We start from the raw sequence: 22,858 nt of genomic DNA, 5'->3' as shown, positions 1-22,858 counted from the left end.
GGTGCTTCTTTGCAGAATTACACCAGAATATATTACTAGAATCTACTAAAACTTTTGCATGCTCAATCTCCCTCATGTCCGGATGTAGGAGGAGACCAACTGGAAAAACAATCTAACAAAAAAGCTAGGTGGGAATAACAACTTGCTTGTTATTCCTTGGTGGAATAGGGGGTGGAGATCCCCTGAGCCTGTCTGAGGCAGGTTTCAAACACTCCCAAGATCAAACAAAAGGTTCCTTTGTATGAACTAAAGGCTGGTAAGAGGGAACAGCCTCCCAAAAGGTGAATAATGGCCCCAGAAGCAGCAGAGTCAGCAGGAATCTGCAGTACCTGGGGAAAGGCAAATGTGGCAGGGGAAGATCGTGACCACTGACCCAATTTGAGACCAAAAAGACCTGCCTGCCGCCTGCCCCCGCTCCCCACCCCTCCCAGCTGTAAGGAGCACGGTTGCTAATTTACATGGCAAGCAAGGCTGATTTTAATAAGAGATGGTCCACACTGAAGGATAAGAATAAAAGAGGAAAGCAAGCACCATTTTAGGAGGCAATAAGAATAGAAGAAGGGACTTCTGGACAAGTGCTCCTACAAGCAATACCCCTCATTGGCAAGTCTGATGCTGGATCCAAGACTGGTGATCTCTCTGTGTTTCTCCCTCCCCCCTCTTCTTTTTCTCTTATTCTTTTACCTTTTTCTAGTAAGTAATGCAAGACATAAACCTTTATATTCATGGCAAGTGATAAGCATTTCTGCTTCCCGATTATTTATCAGTGAGCCTGACTATGGAATAAAAGTCTTTGTTTACCTACAGACCTCTGTGTATACCCTATTGCAAACAGGGTAATCAGCGAAACAGTCACTCTTCCCTTCTTGGTGGGATGTGACACCAAAACACAGATTAAGTTATGACTCTGCTGAAGAAGAGGAAGAAAAGAGTGAAAAAACCCACAGTATGCTGCTTTGTTTATTATAGCTCTGTGACTGTTCTTCTATATTGAAGAATAAATGAGGGAACAGTAAACTTTCAGTTTCTCAGAAACAAAATATTTTAATTGAAGGTTTTTGTTATTGTCTCATAATGTATCAAACTATTTTACTAGACTTAGGGCTTTACTTTAGTTAACATCAGCAGAGGAAGATCAAGGCACCAGGCGGGACAAGGGCCTAAAAATATTAAATTAGACTGTGAATGACTCTTTTGTACTGAACCTCTTAACTGTTTGAGGTACATACACTGTTAACATGGAAGAAATAGGGCCAAAACAATGGTAGAAGGAAACATCTCCCATCTCTGCAAGTAATAGAGCATTTTATTGTTACAGTATTTTAATACTTTGTCCTGTAGCAACACTGCACAAAAATCAATGAAACTAATTGTTCAGCTTGCACTGTTTTATAAATCAGAATGAATTTATATTTAAACTCCAGTTGCAGTATGAATTCATGTTCATTCACAGTATTTGGGTGCGAGGCAAAAACTAGTCAAAAAAACCCCCAAAAAACAAACTGCTCCTCTCTCCTGTTTGACATTTTCCTTTTGAACATGAACTGCTTTTCTCTTAATACCTTATGTAAGGTAATTGTTTGTGCATTTAATGGCTTAGAAATTTATAAATAGTTGACAGTGACCAGGACATTTTCTGTGGGCTTACACAGACTCTATCTGCACATATAAATGTTGATTACTATTGCTTTTACTTATTGTAATTAAATTAATGGATGTAATCATAGAAATGTTTTGTTTTCATCAAAATGGACAGAGATGAAAAATAGCTACAAAGTTGAAACTTAACTATGTAGACAATGTATTTCCTTGTTAGCTCTGTGAGTTGTTCTGGTTTTTCATACAAACAATTTTGAGGAAGGTTTCCTCTGATCTTCCTGTTACAGGTCTTCAAAGTTACTCTCAAATCTGGTTTTAGGCATCTCCAATAAATCTTACTCCCATTCATGTTAATAGCGTTAAAGCATACTTAAGAAATAGATGGCCCTTGCTTCTTTTGTAACACATGCTGTACTTGATGGTGGAAGAACTAGCATCCTTCTGTAATGATGAATAATCAATCAGGTTTGTAGCTCTGGAACTACAGATTTGGAAGAACAGATTTGAACTTTGAAAGCAGATATTTGAGGATAGTTTGCTTGCTGTCTTAGCTAAAACACACAGTTTCAGTTTGCAAGCATGTTTTATATCTGCAAGAATGTTATGCCCTGAACCAAATGAAGAAGGCTGAGCAATGCACATTCAATATTTGATGTTGTTCTGACATTTCTTAAGGGTCAAGAAAAGGCCTACAGTATTAGTCAGGGACATGCATGTGAGTAAAATGACAACAATAACTCATAGTCTTAATTGGGTGTTTCTTGATGTGCTACCATAAAGGAATAAATTAAAAAAAAAATTAAATCTACTTTAACAATATTTACAACTCATCATTCAATCATGGTTTTACCCTATGAGCTGGAGGTTTAGGGAAATACAGAATCTGATCTTATGTCTGCTGATATCAAGGCTTTCCTTTTTAAATGTTTTATTATTTGAAGGTTTGGGATACATTTTTTATCCTGCTATATGACAGAAAAGCATTCTGAAGTTTTATTGGGAAGTTTAATAGAAGATTCTGGTTTTTTAGAAAACAATAATCTGGTAGACCCTCATTTAAAGGAAAGAGAGAAACAAATGTATTTTCCTTGCATTTGAAATAAACTCCAATTTTTATGAATGCTAAAGCTACAAAGGAATCTTAGACTAGTTACATTTAAAAACTGTACCTATGAAATCATTTATCACACATTACAAAACAGGAAAATTTGAACTTATAAGGAAAATTTGATTACATTTATGGCATAGTAATTAACATCATACTTTAAAATCATATTAGTTGACATTAGTAAGGTTTCAAAGGCAACTCAGGAAATGCCATTATTGTGATTGCCTGTCATTTCTTCATTTTATGTGTGTTATGAGCTAGTTTTAATCATGTGCTGTTTTTTCCAGGTTTCTCCTTTACTGAATGAAAACTGGCATCCAGTTTGTAAGTAACTATTGTCCTTGTCCAACATGTAGCCATACATTCCATTTGCACTGTTCTGCTCAGAAGGAGCTATCAAGTAATATGTTTCTTTCTGGAATTCCTATGGTGCTCACCAGTATAGAAGATGAGTTTTCACAATTAATTTAGAAAAATTCTCATGGTGTAAAGGTTTTATTTATCTGTATTTTACAAATAAGAAGCTGAGGAATAACTACTAAAGAAAGAAAATACTTTCTAGCTGAGATACGTAGCTGTGAATTCTTGGTCTTAAGGTCTGATAGTTTTGCATACAAGGAACATTTTTCCATAAGGTTGGAGCTCAGAAATTCAAAACTATATAGGTTATGATTACCAATAATTATTTTAAGACTGTAGTAGAACTAGAAATAGAAAACTGCTTCCCTGGAAAAGCATAGGTTTTGTTGGAATATTTGTAATGCAGATCCCGATCTCTGTATCCAGTCAGGCAAATGTCTAAACAGAATAGTCATACAGTAGCCTTGAACCATTCCCGAAACAAGCTACATAGTGTGTAACTGAGGAAAATAGAGCAATATGAACTAAGAGAGCAGAGAATGTAGGAGTTTCTGTAACACTTGGGGTATATGGAAAATTGCAATAAGGAAGAAGGTTTCTTCTCTCTCCCTCAACAGTGCAGTAGTATGGAAGAATGCCAGACTGAGCCCTTAGCTACAAAGGACTGTTGGTTTTTTTTTTTTTTTTTTTACAAAACGTGTTTTTCAGATGATATAATTAAAGGTCAGAAATAATTTTCATGCTTTTCTTTTTTTCTGTCTTCCAGCCTCATTTATAGCAAGGATGCTTAGGTCACTGTTTTGAGATGATGATGCAGGAAGGTTTATATATCTTTCGGATAATTGTGCATAGTAGTTGTCTAAGGTTTCTCTGCTGGAAGTGTCACCTGGAAAGGTGACATTTCCAAAATTGTCCCTTGTTAATATGAATGAAACATGACTGTTTTCCATGTCATGCATATATATTGTGTAAATATATATGTATATTTATCTAGAACACACATACATACACATACATGTATATGGAATATTGACATTAGAAATAATATTTTCTCAAACAATAATTTGGAGGAAGGAGAGAATATGGACAACAGTTTCCTTCCAATATTAGAATTTTCATCAGCCTTTGAGTTGCAAACAAGTTTCACCAACTTCTGTTACTAAAGAAAGTGTTGCTTATGACAGCTAAATTAACTATAATATCCTTTACTGTGTCTGATGGACTTTCATATAGAGTAAAATATTTTAAATGTTGATTTAAATGTAGGTACATTAAACCTAATGATTGTTAGCTATTATGCCAGCAATGTTTTGAAAATGTAGCCCCTAAATTTTCTCCAAATAACTTCATATTTTGGGCCCACTTACATTAAAAGGGCAACTGTCTTGAAGGCAAGGTAAGTTTAGCTGAGTACAGGTAAAATAAAGTTTTTCTATCAATACCACCTGGTTTTCCTGGTCTACTTTTCTGGATACTGTTAAAGCATTTTCTGTAAAATTATCCCGTGATGATTCAGTAGCAGTTGCAGATATAAAGAAAGAATGTCCAGGATTGCTGATTCATTTGCATTCAGAATTATAGGTGGGGTTTGTTTTTGGGTGCAGGGGGAATGTCATAAAAATGAAGACATACAAGTCATTATACTAGAAATCCGAAGGTCTTTGATGGTAGCCAACTGTGGATGGTTGGGAAGAATGGAAGTATAAAGTAAACATGTAGTGACACTTCCATATAGAAGTTACTTCTATGATCACTGACAATCCATTTATAATCCATTTAAGCAATTAGCATCTACAAAACCTTGCAGCAAGTAGCTCCACAGCTTTATGTGTTTTCTCTCTGAAAAAGAACCTCTTTTTCCTCCTTTTGAACTTGATATTTGTTGTATTTATTAATGATCAGTGTTTATTTTATTAAAAAACAAAGTGAATAGTAGATCCTTTATATCATTTATGTTTTCACAGACATGACATATCTCTTATCAGCTGAAGAATCCTAACCTACCTCATTGTTCCTCCCAAAGAAACCATTTTCTGCCTTTGATCATCCCTTAACCTCTTCTTTATCTTTTCTAGTTTAGAATATCCTGTCTGGGGGAGAATGTGATAAAGACTGTGATAAAACCTTCAATATAAGGACATGACAGATAGCAGCAAAACAATTTTTTTTGTTCTTTTCCTCATTTCCTTTATTTACTTAATGCTGAGCTAAAGTTTTCCCATAATTAGATAATAGAACTACAAGATTTCATTTGTGAATAACCATGCCCATCACTGCATCACTTCACATTAATCTATAGTGATTTTATCTGCTAGATTATTGTCCAGTCACTTACAGTTGCAATGTGTCCATTTCTTATGACAGGCCATTTTATTTACTCATCTTAAACTTAGTAACAAACACAAATAAGCTTTCTAACTCCATTATTCATGTCCTTTTCCACATCAAAAGAGCAGCTCCTGAAGGATTCTACTTCTGGCCTTCCTCTACTAAGATTATTGAATATTTACTATCATTGATTTTCTGTCTTTTGCCCACATAAGGACTTTCCATTTTTTTATATGGAAGCTTAATTTCTTATGAGTTTTGATGTTTGACAAGGTCTCTCACCTTTTGGGTATCTAAGCAGACTATGAAATCTGGAGTTCCGTCCTCTACATGTAAAGATTATGACTGTTGATTCATAGCAAGTAAATGAAGTTCCTGAAGGTGACCAAATCTTCTGACATGAACATGTCCTCATGAACAAGCAGATTACCAAACTATGTGGAAACCCATCAAAATTACAAATGTTCATTATTTCTGTAATTCTTTATAATGATGAAATTCATGAGGGTACATGCACAATAGAGATGTGCATTATGACGAAGACACTTTTTAAGCACCATTGTTAAATATATCAAAGTTCCTCTGTAAAATAAAGTTTGTCAATACTGTCATGACTTCCTAAGATTTTCAGGAGTTAACAATTATTTTTTTTGGATTTGCTGTACTTCTTCTAATTGTACAGCTGCAAGTCACTACTTTGTCATCCTATAGCCTGTTTGGAACACAAAAGATACTTTCTAGATTAAACTGTTGGCTTTCCTCTTGCATTTTAATGAATATTATACAATTAGAATTTCTTGTTTCCCTCAAAAGGACGGATATAAGAGAAGCTTGCTAAAAGTTTCCACACACAGTACCTAAACATGGGTGCAAGTATATTTAGAAAATGTTTTCCTTCTTATGCTTAATCAATAATCAAAATATTATTTTTCAAATGTTAGTGGAAATGTTCAGTAGTATTTTGCCAAGTATATGTTAAAAATATATCTGATCTCTGGTTTGTAGCCAAAAATTAAAGAAAGAGTATTTTTCATATTTCTTTTCAAAGAGTTTTTTTATTTTTCATCGTTTACTGAGGCTGACATCAACATAAAGACAATGAAGCTTTGAGAAATGTTAAATGTTTGGTTTGAAAAATTATTTTTTGAAAAAAGAGCAACTTGCATTCAGAAAAAAAGTTAGTTTAAAAACTGACACTTTGATTTCACAATTGACTATATTACTTTAAAATGAAAACAAAAATAGATATAAAGAAGAGAACACAAAATAAAAAAATAATAAAATATTTCTATATCTGGCTTATATATTTATCAATTCCCATGTTCTTATTACTATATTTTAGATCTTCAGTTATGTGTAAAGTGACTTTTCAGCCAGTTCAACCATATTAGAATAGAGTTTGAATAAGCCTCTGAAAATTTGGAGAGACAATAGAGAAGCCATAACATTTCTTGAAAAAAAATATTTGTATTCACATGTCTCCTTATATTTGCTATTATCTCCTTATGGTTGCTATTTACTTAATGATTTTGGACATAATAAATAACACTGTTATGAATAAGTGAAATTGTTTTAGCTTGAACATCTATCTGCTCATCTTGCTATGAACAGATTACTGTTGAGTGATTTCTGTGCTGTTCATGTGCATCTGATAACGATAATACAGGGCTTGAATTATAGTCAGATCTCTAGTTCACTCACTTGACAAAAATGAAAGCCTAAACTCTTTTGTTGATATGCTTAAATCAGATATATGTTGATAACTAGCTCCTTAAAAAGTTCATTGATTTTTCTTTGGAGGAGTTAGTGGTGGGCCAAAAGGAAGTATTTACTTTTTCCCAAATGTTGGATAAACCTAAAGAGACACTGTAAAACATTTGTCTTCTGTTAGAATAAAGGCAAACCAGACTAAAACAACCTGGAGAAATATTTATCTCCATCATTCATGATTAGCATAGTTAGCAGCTCTGCAGCCCTTAATAGCTATTTTTGTAGTTACTCCAGCAGAAGCAAATTGTAAAAACAGGTTTAAATGAGTATAATGTAGCAAATTTCCTTCTTTTTCTTCCACTTTCTGTGGTAGGTAGCACAAGCAGAATTGGAAAAAAAACCCACTATGGGAACATCTGATTCAAGGGCAATAGAGTCACACTGGACAATGAATGAGACAAATGAAGGTTAGCTTCTTGACAGACAGTAATACAATTGATAAAAACTTTGTGCTTGGAATAGTATTAAATGGAGTTAAAGGACAAATAGAAATGTGACACCTTGTAACAGTGAACAAGTGAAAAAACTTCTACATATACAATGCTGGCAGCTGATGGATATTGACCTGATCACGTGCAATGTGAGGATTTTGTTGATGTAGGTGCTTGTTTTATTCCCTGGGTTTTTTTTTTTTTTTCAGTCTGCTTAGACAGTTCTTACCACCACCTCTTCCCTGAAGGCCTCATGAAATATTACTATTTATGCTGTTGTTAATGTAAGATCTTGTACACACCTTCTTTCACATAATTTCTTTACAAAACCCCAAATACCATTTTTTTGCAACAGACTCTAAGAACTCACTGTCTCCTGCAGGTCCAGCGACTGCAATAGTTATGATATATTTCTGAATATTGAAACATCTATAAGGTCACTCTTGCAAGTCATTTGTAAGTTCGACCTGAAATGCAATATTAACATATTTTGTCTTTGTTTTGTGTGGTCCTGTGGCATTTTTTTTCGTAAGAATGTACAGAAAATTCATTCTGACTGAACAATACCAGGGTCTTGTTTACCACATGTTGTTACATTTTGTTAGGTTTCATACAAATTCATGTGACTAGGCTTAGCAGGTACTACTGGGGAAACAGGTATCCTATTTTACACCTTTTCTACCTTGAATTGTCTGGGAGTTTCATTTTCCAGTTCCTCACTATTATAAGAAAGATGCTGCGATAGTGCCCATGAGTCCTGTCTTCTCCCTTTCCATGACACCTGATACTCACAGCTTTAATCTTTTACTATATGGCTTTACATTTGACTAAGATGTTATGACTTTATCTGTGGCATATAAGAGCATGGAGAACATAGTATACTATTCTGTGACCGGGTGTAATATTAAAGACTGGACTCAGTTGCTTAAATGATCCAGTTCCTAAAATAAATTAGATAAGGTAATGAATTATGACCTCCTGAATGCTTTTTTATGATTTGTCTGCAAGGTGGCTGTATGTGCCTATGCCCACTTTTATTAGGCTGAGGTATTTTTACAGTAAAATGGTATATATTTATACAGAAAATGCTATTTGCACAGTAACGTCTATAGTGCTGAAATGGATTTTATTTTTGCTTTTCCTAAATTTTATTGGGAAATAAAACTCCAAGGATATGGCAAGGGGTAAAATAAATTGTCATTTATACTATTTACACTGTACCTAGTTTTTAGGTTAAGGTAATTCAAGTTGAGACAAAATAGCAGTTCATCTTTACAGAATACATCCTCATTAGTTCAGCTCAAAAATAAAACTCTTCTTAAACATGACAACTGTAGGAAGTAGCACTTTTGAGCAAGCAAATAGGTCTATAAATTGATCCTCCCCATGTGAACAAAAGTACTTCAGATTGTGTTAAATGTATGGACAACACTGCAGCATAGCAGTACTAGCAGTTGGTGGTGCTGTCAACATAGAAATTTCATGTTCTCTTCAGTCCTGGAATTCATGGCCAGAACAGGGAGGCAAGCATCAACGTAGTTGTAAAAACTGGTTTATTTCTTAAAAATAAATACAAAAATATAAATATAAAACATTGGCAGATAGAATTTGATGAAATGAAGTTGCACAAACTTTTTTTTTTAAACCAGCTGCATATTACACTTATTAACACCACGTGTACATTTTGTTTTAATTTTAATGTACAGAACAGGACATATTGGATTTTTTCTTCTTTGCCATCTTAAAAGCTGTACTTGCAAGGATAGGACATGTACCTAACAGAAGCGGCTTGTACATGAGGTTGCTTAAGGGATTATCACCCTGTTCAAATTTTTGAAGGTAAGATATTGTTTATTTTACTTACTAAAATGGACAACACTGAATTTCCATAGCTTTGGCTCTTGGAAGGTGATTAAATAAAATGCTGTATATATTCCAAGTGACATCCTACTAGAAAGAATGACTGACATTAATGGACAAATTTAAAACAAATTTTAAAAAGAAACAATTGTGTTGAGTGGCAGGAAAATTTTCCTGAATGTTAAATACTGTTGAGTGCAGAAGGTGTCTGTAAAATTACTTCCAGTCAAAGGAAACAAAAATGTAGCCTACTGTAGGTTAAGAAGTGTCTTTGTCACTTTCTCCTCCACCATACATTTCAGCTAGCTTATTAAACCGAGGGCCCCATTCTCGGAGGTAATCATAGTTTTGATCTCCTTCAGTAGTACCCGACTCTAAGGAGCTCAAGGATTCAGCTATTGAATCATTTCCTTCATAGGCATAGGTTGCAAGCGAGTCATACGGTGGTGCAGAAGGATCAGTATCATGCTCTTTTAGCCTTTGGTTAATGAAATCTCGGACATCTGTGTTATCTGGTGCTGAAGGAGTCCTCCGTGGTACAAATAAAGTTTCAGGCATAATGTCTCGTCGAAGCTTCTTATCTTCGATAGCTGCAGGATTCCTCAGTGTGCCAATATCAAAGGCTTGGGTGTCTTCCTCTCCACCGCCTTCATCATTATAACTCACAATGTTGTCTCTGATGTCCTCTTTAGAGAGGATCAAAGGCTCCTTCTTTCGTTGCCTCTTCAGAGCAGCAAACAGCACCACTATAACTTAAAGTGAGAAACAAAGAATGGCTAAAGATCTCTGTTTAGCAATTGCTTAGTAGCAAATCCACCAGGTACAAGAGCGACATTTCAACAATTCATGTATGTCTGATAAATGGATAAATACCTGTATCTGTATTATGGTACCACAGTAAGGTCTATATCAAAATGTGCTGTTTTGAATACACATTGTGTGCTCTGCCGCCATGAGCCTGACTATGCGCTCCTTCTGTAACTTTTATGAGTTTCAAAATAGCCAGGTCTGTTCTGAAGATATTTTTCCTTTTTTAAACTCAAAGTATGCTGTTAAAAACTCGTTTTGAGGTGAATTGTAGGTCATTAAGTGATATTCTGAAAACCACAAAATGGGCAGTTTTACAAAATTTACATATTTTTTTTATGACAGCACAGAAACCTCTGGATAGACAGTGCTTCAATATAGTAAAAGTACTATTTACTAGCATATTCTGTGTCAAATATACTGCATGTTGACTTCAGATGGTTATTTAAATAAAAAAACAACCAAAAAATTAAAATGAAAGACATTAAAGTGATTTTTGATTATGCTATTCCTCTTTGATCTTTTTTGGACAACTTAATGAAAGAACAAAAATGAGCTTCTGGTTGCACATTGATAGTTTTAACAGTCTGGGACTTGAAATTCTTATTTATAATGGCCAATTCCCAGAGAAACAGGTTTTGCCTTTTTTGTATTGTTTTAAATTGCAGTGAACTACTTCTTGCAAAATCCATTATCATTAATTTTACCAACTTGCATAGTTTTGTAAAAAGATTCAGGCCCAAAGCATTTGTTTATGGGGAGGAATATGATTTTTTTTTTCTTACCTAGCAGGATAATGATGCAGAGGAGAATGGCAACCAGTGCCCCCGTGCTGAGGCCAGCCGGGAGGAGCAAGGCCTCAGCGCTGCAGGACTGCATGTTCCCCCGGCTGTCGCAGGCGCACACCCGGATGGTCAGCGTGCCCGTGCTGCTCTGGATCGGGTAGTCATTATCCGATATCACCACTGGTAGAAGGTAGGTACTTATTTCATGTCGACTAAAGCCATTCCTTCTTGTCAAAATTCTGGCAGTGTTATCTGAATTGATTAAAATACAGTGTTGTAGAGTATATGGATATGAAGTGTATAATTTATAGTCCATGTAAACCATCATATTTTACATCACTGGTAGCATTTTGAAACTGTTCCTGATATCACAGTGACATGTCTCTCTTTCTAATGACATTCCCATTTGATCAGAAAACTAGTTATAATTTTTTCTGTACATCTGGTCTGCTCCTCTGTGCTCCTGCACCACCTCTGAGTGTGATTTGAAAAGAGGATTTCTCAAAGCTTAAAATGTTTTATAGATTAATGCATGCAGTGCATGACACAGTTCCAGTTCAGGGCTGAAGCCCTGAAATGAAGTGGCCAACTGAGAAAAAATAACCTTCCACTTATCTGTTCAACAAAGATTATGTTCTGAAAGATTCTCCCTACGGATCTTCTGTGACAACACCCATGGGAATGCTATCTGTAAACTCAGTATGAGATTTTCCACATCAAAACACTTCCAACATACTGTAGAACAATGAGTTCTGTACCTTAGCACACGGAGTAGATTTTTTTGAGGTAAAAATTGTCTTAGGAATTCAGAAAATGTGAAAGACAGGAGGTATTACTGCACATTTTGAGAAGTGAACTTACTAAACTGTATTTGTAGCAGACAGATATTAGTTGTATGCAGTATACTTCAGCATCAAAAGCTGCTCACTGAGCAGCCAGAAGGAAGGAAAGAAAGAGAAGAAATGAGTAACAGCGAGAGACTATTTCTTCTGTTGTTAGTGCCACAACACTACGAGTGTGAGCCAACACCAGAGCTGCTAACTTTTTGGTTCAAAAGGGAAAAAAATACAGTTTTAGTTTCCTTTAGAAGGAAAAAAGTTCATCATACTTGTGGATCTTTTAAGGTAAGTAGTTAGCTATCTTGCCAGCCAACTTCAGGCGAAATTAAAATAACCCATGTTGAAAAAGAAAGAAAGTAATTACAGATACAAAAGAAATAGCAAGATATCTACCTCTATACACTCAGGACCTCCTCACCAGAATATAATCTTTATTTACAATATTAAATTACATATTTCTTCATAGCCTCCATGATGTGAAATGCAGTTTTGCTTTATTACATTTCTTTATTGGTTTTGGGTATTTGTATGCTATTTGTTTTCACTCGACATCAGAAACTGTGTCTGATGGATCTTTAAATACCGCTGCTGCTGGGGATTTTATGAATTACGCAAACTATTTGATTTCAGTTCATAACTTTACCTACTGTTATAATTTTTTTCTGCAGTTTTCAGCCTATTACTTTCTGAAATCTTCATCCGGAAAAGAGGGTTATGCCCATTGCTTGTATGCCTTTAATGCATTTGAAGGCTGCTACCATTGTCCCTCCTCATTTATTTCTTCTGTAATCTAGAGCTCTCTCAGTTAGTCAATGCTGATGATGAAGGCTACAATGGGTGCATAGTCCCCCTTCCCCAATAGAATCTTCTGATAATTTTCTCTCATAAAAAGACTGACAAAGGATGAAAAGTTAAAGCCGCTACACGCTCAGAACCATTATTTTCATTAATGGTCAGAAAGAAGCAAAAGAGAACAGAGGAATCAGAACTATGTGATGAAAGGCTAAAAAAATCTGAACTTGTCAGTTTAAGCCATGTTTGAAACCTTTTTTTCTCCTTCAGTCAAGCATTTAATCTGGCTATTTACCCCAAACCAACACTTCTACTGATTTGCTTTATAATTTGTTTTATCACATTTTTAACACGTAAATTTGTACCTCTCTTACACAGATAAAATGCAGATGTCCTAAACCACAAACATGGAGGTAAAATTATTGCTCTTGCTAGCATCAGCCTTAAAAATTTCTCTACATATTGATAGACATCAAAAGCAAACACATTTCAGGAATGTATGCCAGACAGCAAAGATAAAACACTTTCCCTGGAACAGGCATGGATTTTACCTTCATTATCCTGAACAGTGAAGTTAGGGTTAACAGCAGCTAAACTGAAGAAAAATTTCTGTCCACCAAGAGGGTCGTCTTTGTCTACTGCACTTATGGTTTGAATAAGCTGCAGGAAAAAAAGAAAGCAAACAACAAATACACCAAATACACCTAGGTTTTTGATATAGCTGTCTGACTACTTTAAGAAGACTAGAAGTGTTAAGACGACATCATATTCAAACTATACACATATTGACTTAATCTGTAGAACATATTAACTGAAAAAATGTTAAACAAGTGTATCATAGAAGTTTTTCTAACAAGAGCATCCATATCTTTTGTGTGGTAGTACATGTACATGTATAAAATGGCCAACTTCTGCCTTAGTCCTCCTTGATAGCCTTTTTCAATATGTATTTATGTAACTTTGTAATAACATAGCGGACAAAACTTGCCAGAAATGTTTTAATCTGTACCCTAGTTTGTTTTTATTCTTCATCACTGATTCATCATTCTAAATTCAAGTCAACACCTAAGACAGGAATTCAGAGGATATTTTATATTTTTGTGATTAAAATGGTATTTTGTGAAATAGATGTTTAGCATAGGGAAGGTACAGTTTCAAATTAAATTTCAAAATAAAAATATTTATTTCTAAAACTGTATTTTTTCTATTTATTAGTATAGCACAATACACCAATAAGATTCCTGAGATTAAAAATGTCAGTTAGATTATATATTTTTAGATTATATAATTTTAAATTATTTTTTTAGATTATGTGATTTTTTCTTTTTTTTTTTTTTTTAGATGGTATATTTCAACTCTTGTAAAACATTGTAGCATATTCTACAGATGCACCACCTCAGAGTGGGATGAGAATGTGGTGTCACAATTCTCAGAGTAAACTGCATCAGGTTAGTTTAACACTCAGCTTGAGTGCTTTCTGCAATGCTTACAAAAAAGTCTGGGTATTTTTGGGAGAATTAATGGCAAACCTTTATCAATATTTGTTTATGTCAGGTAAATGAATGCGTGGCTTTTTTCCATTGAACTTTCTATACCTAAGGGTGGCAAAATGTCATTTACCAAACAAAATATATTTTTGACATATTTATTGCTTTATGTCAGAGTGGGTTTTTTTTATACCACAGCAATAAAAACTGTACCTATGGCTGAATTTTTGTGCATGTATGCATAAATGTTCTGTTCAGTTACGTTCTTAAGTTTAACTTCCAAAAATAGGTTAATCTTCAGCCTACGTAATTTTTATTCTTAATTTCTAATCCATCGTTTTAAATTGCAGTGTTTTTTCAAGCATGGAATTGCATCTAATTTTTGACACTACTCGTTCCCTGTGGCATACTTGTTAAACCTTGTTTGTTTTTCCTCTTCCAGTTCTTTCAGATACAGCTATTTCTCTTCATATCACAGCTTTTGTCAGGATTGAACATCTTTAGCATCAACAATTGCAATGTGCTCACGTCTGCCTTCACAAATGCCTGATTAACTCCCAGCTTCTATCTTATCCATCCAGAAAACAGCAACAAATTTCTTCAGGAGGGAAGGATTAGATTTCTTTTAATACAGTAGCTTGCTTGCTTTCTCAACCGGAGTTTTGTCTTTCTCTAAATTTGTTTTCTCACATAAACCTCCAATAATTTGCTAGATGAACAAAACAGATAATACAAGCATGTACTATTTGGTTTTGAAGAACCTTTTAATTATTTAGTGAATAACTAGCAGATAAATCTTTAGAGATTTTTGCAAAATTAAGTCAAGAAAATAGCAGTCCATTTTACTTCAAAACTGGAGACCATGAATGCAGTCCAGTTGTTGCTGTTAAGCTGATGAAAATCAACTCCGATACTTTTGAGTGTCTGTAGTTCAAAAGGAGTATGTAGAATTTTTTTTATAGCCTAAAATCTTTTACTGTTTACCAGGATTATTGAGCTACTGCCAACCAGTGTCTCTTAGCAGAACAACAGACAGCAAGAAAAGATCTCCTGTTAATTCTCCCATCCATCATTTCTTGTAACAACTGAAGTTCTCTAGGAACTTCCCTGTTCAAATACTGATCACGTTTAACCTTATGAACATTTTGCAAGCAAATTCAGCTAATTGGCTTACATTAGGGATTAAAAAATTGCCTGTGTTTTTTTGTTGCAAGTATCATTTAGATATTGAAATGTAAGGATCATTCAAAAAAGACAGTAAACATTTGGCTGACTAAATATTATGCAGTTTCAAGTTACTTGCTGATACGTTTCTTTAAAAGGCAAAGTTTTAAGGATGATCTTAGTGAAATTGTGTTTAGATACATTATCACATTTACAGTACCTCTAAATTAAATTGTAAAATACATTACAAAGAAAAGCATTATTTGCTTTGCTATTCTTAGTTAGAACCTAAACTTTTTTTTTTTTTTTCAAATGAGGTTATTACTGGAAATTAACACTGGAAGTGTATTACTATCTCCTTTTCAAATGAGGCCATCTACACATTCCAACAGAGCAAGTACTCATCATCTCCTGTGTGAGCCTCAAAAATTCCTCTCACACTGGTGTTCTGAAGTTCTTCCTGTATGTCACCACAACGAATATGCTATTCACCAGACTGGGAACTCAGTGTGGGTGAAGTTTATTTGGCCTTTGGTCTTTGGAGGGACCAGCATCTTCCTGTTAACCTGCTGAAGCACTGCATGACCTCTTGTGCTCTTTCAAGGCCTGTACGTGAAGCAAGCTTCATACAACACATGGACATTACATACAATCAAGCAAGAGAGAAAGCAGATTTTCCTGCATTGCTGGAAAGCAATAAAAGTACAGACGTAGTCCATAGCCAATGATATAGGTTGTTTTGGTTATTTCTTTGCTTGCCTATTCCATTTATCTTGCAGGCAATTGTCGCAACATCACAGGCTTGGATGTCATAAATAGGACATATTTGACTTCCTGACTGTTGAGCAAAATGTTATCACAACTTCTGTTTGAGAATGGTTTGAGGTCTGGAATCCCTCTCTGCTGCATTCCTCCCCCCACTCCCCCTCCCCCCAAAAACCCCAAAACAAAACAAAAAACTAAGCTCTGTTTTACTTATTTCTTCCACTCTCCTCTATTTCACTGGTTGTGATCAAAATGAAGGTGAGGAGACACTGAAAATCCAAGTGTGTCATAGAGGATTTTGCTTTCACATGTTTTTCAGACTATCCATTCAGACTCTTAACAGTTCTGCCTCTTCTCCAAGACTTGTCTAAGCAAGAACTGGGTTGCAGTCAGACCTTTTCATCACATAGTATTAGTATTTGTCCTGGTTTCAGCTGGGATAGAGTTAATTTTCTTCTTAGTAGCTGGTGTAGTGCTGTGTTTTGGATTTGGTGTGAAAATAATGTTGATAGTACACTGACGGTTTTAGTTGTTGCTGGGTGATGCTTATACTAAATCAAGGACTTTCAGTTTGTCAGGCCCTGATAGCAAGAAGGCTGGAGGGGCACAAGAAATTGGAAGGGGATACAGCCAGGACAGGTGACCCAAACTAGCCAAAGGGATATTCCATATCACTGAATACCATGTTGAGTTTATAAGCTGAAGGAATAAGAAGGAAGTGGGGGACGTTTGGCATTATGGTGTTTGTCTTTCCGAGTAACTGTTATATGTGATGACTGCTTTCCTGGGCATGGCTGACACCTGCCTGCTGATGGGAAGCAGTGAATGAATTTTTTGTTTTGCTTGCTTGCGTGCGCAGCTTTTGCTTTCCCTATTCAACTGTCTTTATCTCAACCCAGGAGTTTTCTTTCTTTTCCTCTTCTGATTCTCTCCCCTATCCTGCTGGGGCGGGGGGGGGGGGGGGGGGGGCGGGGAGCAAATGAACAGCTGTGTGGTGCTTAGTGGCCAGTTGTCGTTAAAACACAACAGTATCGGACAGTTCTTTGTGTTTGACTCTTCCTTTTGTTCCCCTGTGCAACCAATTGCAAGATGTGACAATAAGTGTTTCCTATGACTGACGCACTATATTATCTTCCAGACTTTCAGTGTATTGTGTATGCTGCTTCATCTCTTGTTCCTCTAGTATTTCAGTCTCAGCTGCCTTGGGGTAACTTATGGATATCATGAAAGTGAGTCTTTGCTCAAGTTTTTAATTATTTTCAGAAATCAAATGACTTTAAGCAGAGTGTATTGCTATTTGATACGCAAATCCAATGACTCTACAATTTTTATCCAGTTATTGTCCAGTTGTTTGTGGGCACAGAACTGATAGGAATAATTAAGATTGTAATTAACCACAGGACCTGTGGTGCACGAGCTTTCCCTTTTGTGCAGTTGCTAGGCAGCCACTCGCAATACTATCTGTAGTTTCTAGCCATTGCTTACTTGACTCTGAACCTCTAGGAAGTAATTGATGGCAGGGTAACTACCTAAAGTCTCTGAAATATATGCAAATCTAACCAAAGAAAAAAGATTTCGTAGTGAGTACACCTCTTTATTTGTCATCATATATATCAACATATACGTTAGTAGCCTTTTTCCTATCTTAGTGGAATATACACCTATAATTGCGAGGAATTGAAATGGCAGAGAGTAAACTCTACCTTAGGTCATCTAGTACCCAGTTTTACATAGTAAATATACACAATGAGTATAGCAGAATAACTGTTGATTTTAATGTACATTTTTGTTATTTCTTAGTAAAACTGATCAATACTAAATCTTTAAAAGTTTTAGTCCTAAATTTCTTAACTTGTCTATACCAGTTTGTACTATGTTTTTTAAAAAATGTAATTAAACAGCAGTAACTACCCGTGAAAGAAGTACTTAAGTCTTATTAGAAAATCCTATTTAGTTATAAGGGACCCTTTGAAGGAGGAAATAGATGTGTTTAACTTCTGCTATCCCCCTGCCTTTACATAAGAAACTGATTTAACAAACTAGACTTTTAAAAAGTGACAGGCTACCAGGAAACAGCTATTTGTCTGAAACATTTGTCTGAAGTTTACAAGTTATCAGTACTATTCCAAAAACGAAAATCTGGGAAGTCTTTTGTTTCCTTGGAATTGTCATAAAATTATTCCCCATAGCCTTTGTAGCTAGAGTAGCTATACTGGTAATCGTACTAACACAAAAGTGATTATAATTAATGGGGTCTTACATGACATAACATATACCAGTATGCAAATGATACTTGCACAACCCTATTTGATGTTGGGAGTTTTGATGAGAGGCAAGCCTAGTTAGTATTCCATTGTTCCAGGCAATGTGCTCAAATACAGAAGTTAGTGTAAGTCCTACATTAATTCTGTTTGACTCCCATGGAACAGGGCAGGGGGAATGATTTTGGTTTACATTAAAAAACCAAACCCCCCAAAAAAACCCAGTAGTTGAAAGCATTATGTTACATGGTTTGCAAACAAGTTCCTGATGCTATTGCTAACTATATTAATGTGATATATCCTGTTTTACACATGGTTTCATAGAGTGGTGTTTTCCCCTTAGACCAATCAACCATGGGATACCCCCATTACACTCACAGGAAGTTGCTTCTCCTTGCTAGCCACAAATCAGTAACTTCAGGGAAGCCAAGGATGTTCCTCTGTCTGAAAACAGCCAGGAAATTAAGGGCCCAAAAACAGTCAAAGAGGGTTGTTAGCCACTAAAAGCTGATAAAACAATGGAAATAAGTTTGCTGTGTAGGCTGTTTATTCCAACGCAATTCACCTTTGTGCTTGGTAGGTCCTCTTTGAGCATCAGTTCTATCCACTGTTCAAATAAATGGTTATTTTTTCTAAACCCACTATATATTTGCTTTCAAATTCTGTACAAAGAACAGAAAATATAATGTACTATTAAGAAAAAAACCCACAACTATTTAGAAACCCTACACTGATTTGCATTACAAAAACTTTCTCCTGCCAGAGTAAAACAAAGTAAAACTTTTGAGAGTTTTTAAAATAAGTAAGGCAAGAAGAAAATTCTGACACTACTAAAACCACTGGAACATGTAAGATCTACGGAAATACACCGAAGGAACTAAAATAAGAATAAATCAGAAAAGATGGAAAAGGAACAGAAAAAAAATACGTCAGTAAGTTGACCACAAATTTTAGTATGACAAAAGAAATGAGGGAGATGCAATAAATAAAGATAAAATAACACGGCAGGATCAAGTTATAAAAAATCTAAAAAGAGGAAAGGAAAATTGAATGCTAGAAAATGAAACTTCAAGGTATTCAGTTTTTCAATAGACAATATTTTGGTTATTTCTTTCAATAAAAGGAGTAATGATTAGAAAGACACCTGGTGACTAAAGTAATGCAATTGCTGGAAACATAAAGATATCAAAAGCCATGTTTAAGCCAGGTTATGGTGAGAAAAGTATCCCTGCTAAGTTTTTTGTATGGGTCAAATGACATGGTAAGAAAAGGAGCAACATAAAAAGAATTGGTTCAAGAAACTTAGTGTGTTTAGATAACCTATGCTGAATTAAGGCACAGGAAAAAGAAAATAAAACAAAAAAGTCATAATATTTTAAAATGTCATTGAAAGAGATGAGCTAGACTGATTTATATAACACTGGGACAAGAGAAGAAGTCATAGACCTAGTAAAATGAAGGCTAACAGCAAGACTGCAGCAAGCACGCTTGGAGATCCAGATGGAAATACAACTTTTCTTGTTGCTTTTGGGGCTTTGAAAGCTGCAGAGAACTGTGCTGTTTGCCTGCTTCCTGCACCTGGTTCAGGCAGGTAGCTCTTCAGGGAAAGGACACGATCTTTGAAACGACCAAAATGCCACTGGGCACCTGGAACAGTACAGGTCTGTTAATGCAAGGCCTTTGTGATTTGGCATATGTTTGTTATTCAATATGTTTTAATTTTATGTATATAGCCTCCCAGACACAGGTGTGTATATATATGTATCACAATGACCAGAGTAGAAGATGATGAACGGCCAAAGTGAAATAAAAGAAAAATGAGCAGATTCTCATTTAAACATCACAATATACTTGTGTCAGGTGCAGGGTGCCCAGTGCTGACAGCTGCAGTGGGGAGCTGCAGGGGTGGGGGCTGCCCTGTGCCAGTTCCAGCCAGTTCCAGGCGGCTCCACCGGCCCCAGCGCAGGGCACAGCTGAGCCCCGCAGCCACGGGCGGGCGCCTCGGGGAAAGCCGGGCTGAGAAAGGGCAAAACGGTGCCCGGCAGCCAGGGCTGAGGGCAACGGGGTGAGAAACAGCCCGGCCAGCCCCGAGGGGGGAGCGGGAGGGGGCAGGGGGCTCCGGGCGCCCCCGCACAGACGCCCCCGCGGGCCCGGGGCAGCCCCCGGCGGGCGGGTGGTTCCCTGCGGCCCCTGGGAAGGGCCCAGCCGGAGCTGGGCACAGCTGAGGAGGAAGGGGGGCAGAGAGGAGGAGGTAGACAGGCCAAGAATGAAGGGGTGAAGGTGAACCTGAGAAGAAAAAGGGATGGAGGGAAGGTGTTTTAGTTCTCTTGCCTTTGTTTCTCACCATCCTACCCTATTTTTAACTGGCAGTAAATTAAATTAATTTTCCCCAAGTCAAGACTGTTTTGCCAGTGATGTTAACTGGGAAGTGATCTCCCTGTCTTTATCTCAACCCATTCTCTTTTTCATCTTATTTTCTGTCCTCTTGAGGACAGAGGGCGTGGCTGGGCGGGCACCTGGCTGAGGTGAGGTCAACTCACTCTGCCTTTTCTTTTGTCAGGTCACTTACAAAGGGAGAAGGGCTGCTCTTCTGACCATTACTATAGGGAAAATGAATATGTAAAAAAAATATACTCGGCTCCCATGTAAAATCTCTCCAAATTAGGAGTGACTTCTGCTTTGTACATTGATTCCTGTCTCCTACATTAGAGGATCTTCGGAGGCTGGTTTCTGAGCTGCCAGGTGTGTGGCAGCTGGGAGCTGATAAAACCAGTGGGAATGCATCTGCACAGATGTCCATCTCCTGGCTCTTCTCACCTGGGGGTGGAGGACAGCTGAACTTTGTGTACAGGGCTGCAGCAGTCCAAGCATTTTGTTCCTTTCTTCCCCTCAACTCATGCTGAGTCAGCCTTGTATAGCTCATATGAATGCCTGTGTCCCCTTTATGCCATCAACACCCAGTTTGTCCTCATTTTTGGGGGGCTGAAAGAACAACCATCAAAATGGCATTCTGCCACAGGTGCTGCTTTTTTGTAGCTTTTGGAACAGGACATTGCCATCATTTGGAAGGTCATGGTATGATCTGACATCAACGATAATAACATGCAGGAAAACAATCACAGACCTGAGAATTACTCAGACTCCAAAAATCACATTTCTTTAAAAGTATTCTCCCTCTCTCTTTTGCTATACATATGCAAATATGTGTATCTGTGGATATATGTATATACACACTTCCATATATATTATATACAGTGTGTGTGCCTATATATGTAAGTGTATATATATGTTTATATATATTTTATATGTGCTTCAATATAAATTAAGTAAATGGAATTTTTAAGGAAAAATAAATGGGAAAACAATATTCATTAAAATGTTTGTCAAAAGGAGATAGGAAATATTGAAACGTATACCACAAAATTTGTGATTGATGACGTATCGTAATAGTTTAAGTGATCTAATAGAAGGTTTATATTTGATCATGGATCAAATGTAATTATGAAAACCTGAAAGGAAAGAAAAGTAGCATAAATGTGAGAGGAATAAAACTAAGGGAACCATGTTCTGTATGGATTTATTACATTCAATCTCTCAGGACAGACTGAATTCCAAAATAACATGTCTTATTTACTATCTACCCATAAGAAGGATATAATTACATTCAATTAGATTACTCATGTTATCCTGCATTGCATTTCCAGCAAATTATTTAAACAATCATTTGCAACTCAGATTTTTTTTTTAAATAATATATTGATAGCCCTTCTTAGTAAACTTGGCACTTTTTTTCTGATAAAAGAGACAATATTGAGCTCTATAACAATTTAAATAAATATTCATGGATACAAACACTTATTTATCTTCTCATTTATTAATCATAAACAATTTAAGTGTTTTTTTCAACTTTTAACTGATGGCATTTTCTGAATGTGAACAGAAAACCAGTGCAATGCAGAAATAACTTATGTTTACTTTTAAATTATACTGACATCAATACTGTAGATACCTCAAAAAAATATAGTTCCTCAAAATATGTTTATATGAAAACATAACTGTTCTATTAAGCAATTCTTCATCCTCTATAGTAGTAACTTGGACAGAACAGATTCTAAGACCTCAAATGAGTAAACTTTGTGAATTAGTGCATATAGACTTTTTTAACCCAGGTTTTTTTTGGTTTTGTTTTTGTTTGTTTTTTTTAACTGGAAGAGGAAAATTCAGTGCTCTACTTTTCCAATTCTAATCCATATCCCATACTGAAAACGGTTAAATTATTATTTTTAGCATTTATGGAGGACACTACAACTGTCAAAAATTCTAGATGTTTAGCCAGTGATTTCTATCTATTTAACAGTTCGAATTCTTTTATAACCCTTGAGGCAGATAAATGCCCTTGCTCAGTAACTTTAGATATTTTATGCATTATAAATTTGCTCCTTAAATCCTCCGTTCTAATTTCCAGCTGATGTTACTTCTAGAAAGAAGGATGGCAATCTGAA

At 35.9% G+C, this 22,858-nt stretch overlaps 1 protein-coding gene across 1 annotated transcript in view; it reads right to left on the bottom strand.

Annotated features, from left to right (window-relative positions):
- Positions 1–9,135: 9,135 nt before the first annotated feature.
- The window catches only part of CDH10 (cadherin 10), a 102,784-nt gene continuing 89,061 nt past the window's right edge, over positions 9,136–22,858 (bottom strand). The window contains exons 10-12 of the mRNA XM_005236169.3: positions 13,231–13,339; positions 11,049–11,300; positions 9,136–10,208 (exon numbers count right to left, since the gene is read on the bottom strand). Coding sequence (XP_005236226.1) covers positions 9,715–10,208; positions 11,049–11,300; positions 13,231–13,339 — 855 coding nt within the window. The 3' untranslated portion in view covers positions 9,136–9,714. The remainder of the gene's footprint in view (positions 10,209–11,048; positions 11,301–13,230; positions 13,340–22,858) is intronic.

Source organism: Falco peregrinus, chromosome 3 (genome assembly GCF_023634155.1).
Source record: "Falco peregrinus isolate bFalPer1 chromosome 3, bFalPer1.pri, whole genome shotgun sequence".
NCBI classification, from domain to species: domain Eukaryota; kingdom Metazoa; phylum Chordata; class Aves; order Falconiformes; family Falconidae; genus Falco; species Falco peregrinus.
Note: the sequence above shows the minus strand (reverse complement) of the source record. Positions and strands in the feature narration are given on the sequence as shown.